This window comes from Bison bison, unplaced genomic scaffold (assembly GCF_000754665.1).
Source record: "Bison bison bison isolate TAMUID 2011002044 unplaced genomic scaffold, Bison_UMD1.0 scf7180017864068, whole genome shotgun sequence".
In the NCBI taxonomy this organism is placed as follows: domain Eukaryota; kingdom Metazoa; phylum Chordata; class Mammalia; order Artiodactyla; family Bovidae; genus Bison; species Bison bison.
Genome location: NW_011494640.1, coordinates 12808077 through 12818214, shown reverse-complemented (window position 1 = coordinate 12818214; position 10138 = coordinate 12808077). Strand labels below are relative to the sequence as shown.

General features: G+C 46.3%; 1 protein-coding gene across 1 annotated transcript in view; it reads left to right on the top strand.

Annotated features, from left to right (window-relative positions):
- The window catches only part of SGPP2 (sphingosine-1-phosphate phosphatase 2), a 94361-nt gene extending 84478 nt beyond the window's left edge, over positions 1-9883 (top strand). The window contains exon 5 of the mRNA XM_010837106.1: positions 6455-9883. Within this exon, the coding sequence (XP_010835408.1) occupies positions 6455-7006 (552 nt within the window). The 3' untranslated portion in view covers positions 7007-9883. The remainder of the gene's footprint in view (positions 1-6454) is intronic.
- Positions 9884-10138: the final 255 nt, after the last annotated feature.

Below are 10138 nucleotides of genomic sequence, written 5' to 3'. Positions count from 1 at the left end.
ACTCTGGCCTGGAGAATTTCATGGACTGTATAGTCCATGGGGTCACAAAAAGTTGGACACAACTGAGTGACTTTCACTTTCACTTTTCCAGTGCACACTAACACTAAAACTGGTGAACATTTGCATTGAAACGGCAACCAGGAAGGCAGTCAGTGAATGCTGTGGGCAGGTGAATGGCCAGCAGGCAGGGAAACTCAGCAGTGACAGCAGGTGCAGGAGTTTGTGAATCACGGAGGAGGGAAGTCTGTGGAAGTGACTGGTGGCCAGAGATAGTGATAGAGAGGAGCAGTCATTAGGACTCATGGAGGTGGCACCAACAGAAATATGTATAATAAATGAATTTCCCTGAACACCTCCAGGGTCAGTCTGAACCTCTACCCCTCTGCAAAGTTGTGTTTAACCCCCACCGCTAACAGAAATGCTCATGAAAAAAAAATGCCTGGACTTTCCTGAGGGCGTCTCACGTGTGCTCATGAACCCATCTGAATCCCGAGTGCCACGTTGTCCTGCTGGATGGATGTCATGATGTGAAGACTGCTCTGCTGGGTCCCTTGCTCTCTGCCCAGGCTGTGACCCATGAGCACCTTGAACTTGCTTACTGCCCTCCAGGCCCAGTAGCTTTCTGATACTGTCCCATCAGCCAGTCTGGGAGATGCCGTGGTCGCTGTGAGTTCTGTGGTCCCTGCCCCATCAGCATCCTTCCCTGCTGATTTGCGTGTCACCAGCATCTCTTTGGCTGCCTCACCAGGCCAAGCAGATACAGTGGATGATCTGGATGCTCCACTTTTGTCCTGCCAGGTGGTATCGTAAAGTACCCACATGGGGCACTGTGGCCTGGAGGGACGAGGAAGACTGGATTCTTCTCTTTGGATAGCCCTCTGCCAGAAGGATCTCCAAGCAGCCTTCTTTAGCTCTGTGTTTTGTAGATGGAGGCAAAATGCTCTTTCATCCTCTCTAACTTCTTCAGGGCTCAGACATCAGTTCAGTGGGGCTGCCAGGACACACCCTGAGAGGCAGAACCTCCTATCCCCACGGAGAGAGTAGAGGCTTGTGTTGGGGTATTGAGTTCATTGTGCCTGGCCCTCCTCCCCCCCTCAAAATGTATGTTCCTCTAAAACACGAGGCACCCTCTGTTCCCAGCAGGTGATGCTTTGGCAGGCCAGCTGCACCCTCCCCTCCGTCACCGTATCTGACCAGTCCCCTGTGGAGGATACCATGAGATCACCTGAGATCCCCACTTCACATGGGGATTGAAAGGCAAATTGTGTTTGGAAGAAAAGAGACAAAAATTATTTCACTTAATTTTTTTAACAGAGGCAGTCTGCGCTAAGTTGCTTCAGTTGTATCTGACTCTTTGTGACCCTATGGTCTGCAGTCCGCCAGGCTCCTCTGTCCATGGGATTTTCCAGGCAAGAATACTGGAGTGGGTTGCCATACCCTCCTCCAGGGGTCTTCCCCACCCAGAGATCAAACCCGCATCTCTCATGTCTCCTGTATGGGCAGGCGGGTTCTTTACTGCTAGCACCATCTAGGAAACCCAGAGGCAGTACATTTATATAATTCAAAAGGTACACAGGAGTATCCTGTGAAATGTCTTCCCACCTCCATCCCCTGCCCTTCAAGTGAACCTATTTGTGTTTAAAGTAAAAATGTACCGTATAATCTTCCAGCTTTTTAAAAATGGAAAATGGTAGCGTGCTGTACACACCGTTCTATACCATGCTTTTTACAATTCCATATGAGAGCTTCCTCATTCTTTCTACAGCTGCAAAGTATTTGTTAGTAGGGTTATATTTAACTGCTCCCTACAGGTAGAACTTGGCATTTTCCCAGGCTTTTGCTGTCACAGATGATGCTACGATGGACAATTTGTAAAGAGCTCATTACAGACACAGGCAGGTGTGTATCTCCACGGTCAAGTCACACATCACTAGGTTCCTCCTCGTAAGTGTTGCGCCACTTGGCATTCATACAGTTAAGAGACAGGAGTCCCTTTACCCCCACTTGCTGTTTCATCAACAGAATGCTGTCAGACTTGTAGATTTTTGTTAATGCTGACAGGTGAGGGGTACCTTATCAGCAGTTTGGGGGGGAGGGGAGAGAGCTGGGTTGGGAACCTCTGGATGGCCAGAGCACTGCTTCACACATGGCACACGCAACGCTGTTAATGAGTAAAAACAAAAGCGCCCACCAGCTTTCTTATTTTTGTCTAAAATGTCATTTTTAATTTCATGTGTTAAATGAACAGTAAAGTTGATTTTGCCTTGGGTGTATAGTTCTCTGGGTATTTTAAAAAATATTTATTTGTTTGGCTACGCCTGGTCTTTGTTGTGGCATGTAGGATCTAGCTCCCTGACCAGGCTCCCCCCGCACTGGGAGCACGGAGTCTTAGCCACGGGATGACCAGGAAGTCCCAGTTCTCTGGATTTGAATACCAGGATCGATTTGAGTAACTGCCACCATAACACGGGACAGCTCTGTCACCCCAGAGTCCCCCATGCTCTCCCTTTGCAGCTGCACCCTCCCTCCCCCAGACCCTGGCAACCATGGATCTGTTCCCCAGTCCTGTAGTTCTGTCCTTCAGAGAATGTCATAAAAATAGAAGCATACAGTATGTTACCCTTGGAGACTGCTTTTTCCATTCAGCATGATTTCCTGGAGATTTCATCCAAGCTGTTGCCTGCATTAGTATTTTGTTGCTTTTTATTGCCAAGAAATAGTCCATTGTATGAACACAGCACAGTTTGTTTACCCCTTGAGTGACATGGAGGTTGTTCCCAGTTTGGGGACATTATTAACAGAACGGCTGTAAACATTTGCATACTGGTTTTTGTGTGAATGTAAATTTTAATTTCTCCTCAGCGTAGTTTGATTTCCACTTATTGTGAGTAAGTTTAAGTATATTTTCATATGTTTATAAGGCATTCATAGTTCCTTTTCTATAAAGTGTTCATTTCCTTGACTTATTTTTCTTTTGGGGTGTTGATGACTTTTAGACAAGTTGGTTAGGGGAGTTGACAGGCATCTGAATGAAAATAGCTGTTAGTTTTAAAAGGTAGGACCAAAGTTTGAGAGAAAAATGTCTGAAAACAAAAGATTTTAGAGTTACTCTGGTAGAGAATGGAGAGATGGGGCCATGGATCTATACAAGCTCTAAATGGAGGGAAAAAAAGACAGCCTGAAGACAGAATCTGTGGAAACACCCTGTTTAGGATCTGAAGGAGGAAACTAAGCAAGAGACCTCTTGGAGGTCAGAGGAAAGCCATGATGGTGCAGGGTAACATTAACAAAAGCTGAATATTGAAGGTCTACTAAGTAAAGGGTGTAAACCCACAGGGCCCAGTGTTCAGAAAAACAAAGAACATCTCTTTCCCAGAATCCCAAGCAAAACCCCCCAGTTTTGTCTGATTGGACTGGCGCAGGTCACATGACCATCCCTGGACCAATCAGGATAACCAGGAGATACAGCACCCTGATTGTTCTACGGGGTCACGGTGCTCCAACTCCCATATTTTCCAGAACTTCATGGATTCCCAGTGAGAGGTATGAGGCTGCTGGGTCAAAGACAGATGCTGAGGAAACAGCCAGCAAATGTCTAGTAAGTGGGCTTTGAGAATTGTGTATCAACAAAGTTTAGTTTAGTCAGCAGTTGTATTTCAAGGCGAAGAAGTCGAGGCAACAGGTAGAGAAAAACTCAATTCGAGTTTGCCTCAAGTTTTGGTAACCAAGAAGTTTAAATGCAGGACTGCTTCTCCCCGCCGCCTGCCCAAATAAGACAACACCCATGCATAACCACAGCACAGGGGACGGTCATGGGGACCGTGATCATGGAGACCACACAGCCTGAGGGGTCATTGAGGAGAAGGATGGCAGAAGTAACAGCAGGTGAAGCCCAAGGGTCACATGGAGGACATGCAGAGTACAAGGCTTCCCCTGAGAAGGCCAGTGGCCTCCCAATCTCCATACTCTTGCCCTTCTTGTATTCATTCTCCCCACTGCAGTCATAAAATCTTGTCATGTTGGTACCCAGAGAGAGCTATGTCAGCGGCCTCATGTTGTTCCCTCGATGTAAGCTTTATGGAGTGGATTGGATTTTAGGACCCTGTGGACTTCTGCCTGTGTTTACCCTTTACTCTTCAGTGCCCTAAAACCATCACAATCCACAAGCTGACCACTTTTCCTCTTCAACAATGGCAATCCTCTGTCTCTTCTCTAGACTGCAAGCTCCCCATAGTCATGGATTGTGATGGTTTAGCTCAGACTGGATCCTCTAGCAATGTGGCATACAGCAGGGGCTCACACATGTGGACACTGGAAGGATGGATGGGTACCCTCTAATCTGAAAAATGCTCTAGCCTCAGTGTTTACTTCTAAGGTCTGATTCTCGCTCATTGTTTACCCGAATCAGATGTCATTTTATTAGAAACTAAACAAGAGCAATAATGAATGAAGAATTAGGGGGGGAAAGAAAAGACCAACTCTTTAGAATTCTATTTTATATTTATGGGGGAAAAAAGAATGGGAGGGCAACATGCCAAAATATAGACACAGTTGACAGTAGGTAGTGGAAATAAGGATCTGTTTTTCCTTATACTTTTTGGTGCCTCCCAGATTTTCTACAATGCATATGTTTTACTTTTTGTTGTTTTCCAGATTTTCCAATGCATTGAAGAAAGTGTTTCAATTTTTCAATTATAAAATTTCAAAATAACCCACATGAAACTGTAACAAAACCATAGCAAGCTCCTCATTCTCTGACTTAAATGTATTAATCAATTGGTTATGTTGAGACTTCACCTAATGAATTTTGCTGTGAAAACACTAAAGGAAGAAGAAAATGGAGGACATTAAGGAGTTAAAAATATTTTAAACATGTCTTTAAGGAAGGAGGCAAAGGAGGGAAGGGGAGAAAGAGAAAAAATAGGGAAAGGAGGAGAGAGGGACATGGGAACAAAGAAGGAAAACCACAGTCTGAAGTGTCCTGAAGAAGGATTGATTAAGCTTCGCGCATGCACCCAGTGAGACATGTACACTATCTGAAGTTCTGTCTCTGAAGACAGTGGTAGTGCCCAGATGGGCACGATGGAGCGTCCATACCGCCACATCTAAAATATCTTCCCTGCTGCTGCTAAGTCGCTTCAGTCGTGTCCGACTCTGTGTGACCCCATAGACGGCAGCCCACCAGGCTCCCCCGTCCCTGGGATTCTCCAGGCAAGAACACTGGAGTGGGTTGCCATTTCCTTCTCCAATGCATGAAAGCGAAAAGTGAAAGTGAAATCGCTCAGTCATGTCTGACCCTCAGCGACCCCATGGACTGCAGCCTACCAGGCTCCTCCATCCATGGGATTTTCCAGGCAGGAGTACTGGAGTGGGGTGCCATTGCCTTCTCCCAAAATATCTTCCCAGACCACCCCAAATAAACGCACTCTGTAAGTAATGATGATGCTCTTGCTTTTAACATGGCTCCTGCAGAAGGTGACTTTCTCCTCCACCCTCTGCCTGCCAAGAAAGGATGACACCATCTTTGTGAAGATCATGACCATCCTTGTGACTTAAGGTGTGGGTGTGCTAGTTGCTCAGGGGTGTCCAACTCTTTGCGACCCCTGTGGACTGTAGCCCGTCAGGCCCCTCTGTCCATAGAATTCTCCAGGCAAGAACACTGGAGTGAGTTGCCATTCACTTCTCCAGGGGATCTTCCCAATCCAGGGATCGAAGCCACGTCTCCTGCACTGCAGGCAGATTCTCTACCATCTGAACCACCAGGGAAGCCCTGTGACATAATATTAAATAAAAAAATAATAGATTGAAGGGAATTCCCTGGTGGTCCAGTGGTTAGGACTCAGTGCTTTCACTGCAGTTGCCTGGGTTCAGTCCCTGGTTGGGGAACTGAGATCCTGCAAACTACATAGTATATGGCCAAAAAGCAAATTTTTTTAAAGTATAGGATGAAAAAAAAAATAGATTGAAGAAAGTGTGGTTATAGCCATGCATTGAGAAAATAAACATAAAATTTATTCCAAAAGATGGAAAAACTGAAAGACATACCATGAATAGCAATACAATGATGAATAGCATGACTGTGTTTTTCCTACTTTTAAAATGTTTACAACCATACATTTTGAAAAATATATGTATTATAAGGGACTTCCCTGGTGGCTCAGTGGTTAAGACGTCACCTTCCAGTGCCAGGGGTGTGGGTTTGATCCCTTGGTCAGAGAGGTAAGATCCCATATGCCTCTAGGTCAAAAAACCAAAACATAAAATAGAAACAATATTGTAGCACATTTAGGAAAGACTTTAAAAAAATGGTCCACATCAAAACAAAAAAAAAATCTTAAATAGTATTATAAAATAAAGCAATGTAAAAATTGTGTTTTAAACATCTAATCAGTTTTACTTGACTTGAAATTAATACAGGAAGAACTCTCACCATTCTTTGCTCTCCTTCCCGCAGGATGTGCTAGGCGGCATCCTGATCACCGCCATCCTCATTGTCCTCACTTACCCTGCCTGGACCCTGATCGATCGCCTGGACTCGGCCAGCCCTCTCTTACCTGTGTGTGTTCTAGTGGTGCCGTTCTTCCTGTGCTACAACTACCCCGTGTCTGATTACTACAGCCCAACCAGAGCGGACACCACAACCATCATGGCTGCTGGAGCTGGGGTGACCATAGGGTTCTGGATCAACCATTTTTTCCAGCTCGTGTCTGAGCCCATGGAATCTCTCCCTGTTATTCAGAACATCCCACCGCTCACCACCGACCTGTTAGTTTTGGGTCTGGCCAAATTCACTGTGGGAATTGTGCTGATCCTCCTGGTCCGTCAGCTTGTACAGAAGCTCTCGCTGCAAGTGTTGTACTCCTGGTTCAAGGTGGTCACTAGAAACAAGGAGGCCAGGCGGAGACTGGAGATCGAAGTGCCTTACAAGTTTGTTACCTACACGTCTGTTGGCATCTGTGCTATCACCTTCGTGCCAATGCTCCACAGGTTTCTGGGATTACTCTGAGCCTCAAACAGTCACTGGACAAGACATCAAAAAGTTGAGTGGGGGAGTCTTGATGACACATTTTTCTTTAAAAACAATTTCCTTAAGTCACATGTCTATTTTGCTAATATCTAAGATAAATGTTGCTGCTGTATGGTGGGGAAAGTTGTCTCGTAGGAACCACTTGCCTGTAAGGGTCATGTCACGGATGAAGCCAGGCTAAACCCACAGTTAACCTCTTTCGGGGTCCCCCACCCTGTTACATGGACTTTGGGCCAGCCGTGGGCTGGCAGGAATTGCAGCCTGGCTTAGGAGTGGCCACAAACACCCTGGGTTCTGAAGAGCATGACCCAGAAAGCTGGACAACGAGTTTTCTTTTCAATTATGACCCTGCCCATCGCTCAGTCTCAGTGCTGGTCCGAGAGAAAAGATGATGTTCCTTGGACAGGGTGACTTTCTGTCGTTATGATCACATGAGACCATGCCAGCTCACAGGGAAAGAGTGCTGTAAACCTCCCCGGGAAGCGTGAAAGGCGAGGCAAAGCCCTGAGGTCCTAGGCAAGAACCTGCTTTCCCTGTGTGTCCTGGTCTCTGTCAGGTGCGCATTGGACAGGAGGGGATCTGCTCCTCCTTGCCTGTACACTTTGCAGGATTTGGATACCATTTATTTCTATCCTCTTCTGAACCATGAACCCAACTGGCTGCTCCCAACTCACTTCATCTGGGTTCCTCTGGGTATGCGGCTCTCTCCTGCATCAGAGTGACTTGGGACAAGCCCTCTGCCCTTCTTCATCTTTTTTTTGCTTTTTACAAACTGGGAAGGCACTGTCGTGGGCCTGTTAAAGTGGATCAGTAGAAGAACAGGTGAATGTAATCCTTCTTGGGGCCCTAGACCTCCGTCCTGGCCACAGTTTCTTCATTACTTTTTCTAAATCCATTTTCTCATCTGCTAAATAGAATCAGGGGCTCCCTTTCCATCTCCCACCCCCACCTCTTGTCTCTTGGCAATTTTAAGGGTAATTAATGTCAGAACAATGTCAGCCTCTCTTTGGAACAAGCCAACCCAACCCAGCATCCTTTAGACCCCAGGCAAGTCCTTATTAGACTTAGGAAGGTGATCATTATGCAAACACCTTCCTGCAGGGGCTCCTCTAGGAGGAGGAACAAGAATGAAGAGGAACAGCTGAACAGCTGTCAACGGTGTTCTTAAAAGCGAGTGTCACTGGGCAGTTAACAAAGTGTCTTGTGGTGGAGCTCCTGAGCTGCTGAAGCCAATGCTTTATAACCTCCTGCGTCCTCACCACTCACATACTTTGAGGGGAAATCTGCCTGTCTGGACAGTTAGGTTCTTACCTCCGCATCCAGTGTGAAAACTGAACACCCGTTTGTCCTGATTTCAAAGACGCACCCTGGCCTTTTGGTTGCGATCATCTCTGATGTTTGCCTTCATGCTTCTGACATTTTTCATAGTTAGAAGGTAGGGGTCAAAATGACTTGCTGTTTGTGTTTTTACATCATCCTCTGACCAAGATCTGTGGCACTCTGGTAGGGGGATGCCCCAGGTCACGGGCACCCCCACCCGAGACCACCCCACACTGCAGTGCACGTGGCACTCTCTGTACCCCCGTCCCCGTGGGCTGCCAGACCTGAGATCATAGCCCTGGGTAATATTTACACAGAATGATTTTAGTTGATTTCTCTGAAGCTAACGGGCAAAAGGATCAGCTTTTTCCACTTGTATCCTTTGAGAAGGGTGCTAATTGTTGTCATAGCGGTGGGTGTGAACGATTCATTTGTGTGTGTATATAAATTTTACTGCCATCTCTTTAGTTTTAAGCCCCCAAAACAGAACCACAGTCAACTGCATTGATGTATTCAAGGCTGTATTTATACAATTTGGATTGAGGATGAATATGGTAGCCATTGTGCAGTAAAGAAAGACTCACAGATTGGTCACTTTTTAAAGTCTCTTGTTACATCAACCAAAGAATAAAAAGTACATATTGGTGAGGCCAAGCTTAGTTTTTGAGCACAATGGCTCTGTGGCCTAGAATCAGGCAGAAACTGTTTAGAAGAACCATTTTAACTGCTTCAAACTGCAGCTTGGTCAGCCCTCATTCACCTTACCCAGCCCTTCACCCTGTTATACACACACACACACACACACACACAGCCCTCCTCATTCACTTTACCCAGCCCTTCACACAAACACACACAAAACACCCCTCATCCTACCCTCCAAGACTACACCTTCCATCTCTGACCTTTGGATTTTCTCTCTGGGGATAGACTGCCCCCTGCTGGCATAGCCCCTGTCTTGATCCAGAGCCTCTGTTGAGCAGAAGTCTTAGAGATTAAGTTTTAAAATCCAGCTCATCTTGATGTGTCCAGTCTAAGCGTAGAAGATGTAGTCTGGCCAGCCCTGCATTTGAACGCGGTGACACCAAAGTGCTTGGCGTTATCAGCCCCTCCAGGCAGAACAGCACGTGCTCTTCCTGACTGCCCTCCTGCCCCCAGCCCACAAGCACAACGGACCAGGCATTTCCTCCTGTGAGTGTCATGCTAAACAGCCATCATTCCAGGCCAGTTTTGCCTGGACCCCCACCAAAACAGATGATGCAGGAGAAAAAACCACAGAGGAGACCATGAACAAAAAACCCTCAAGGACTGAAATCACCCCTCAAGGTGCCTGCAGCTCACACTATAACAGAATTTTCTTGCCCAAATAGGCGACTCATGCTTCCCGAGTGCAACCAAAGCATGTGGTGTTTCAGGGCCATATGCTCTGGTTTTCTATTTTGGAAACCTTCAGCTATCTTACTTATGTGCTGTATGTAAATTTATTCTTTTTAAAATCATTTTTGTTTGATTATGATTTATTAAATGCTTTAAAAGCCAGTGTTCTGCTTCCTTGCAATTTTTTCCCCCCTAGATCCTCAGGGTTCATGGGACCTGAGTTGAAAAGTGGTGACAAAAATAAACAGCAGCTATACAGTTCTCTGGGGCTTCCCAGGTGCTTCAGGGGTACAGAATCTGCCTGCCAACACAGGAGACGTGGGTTCGATCCCTGGAGAATCCCAAGGACAGAGGAGCCTGGTGGGCTAGTCCTTGGAGTTGCAAAGCGACTAAACAGTGACGATACAGTTCTCTAGC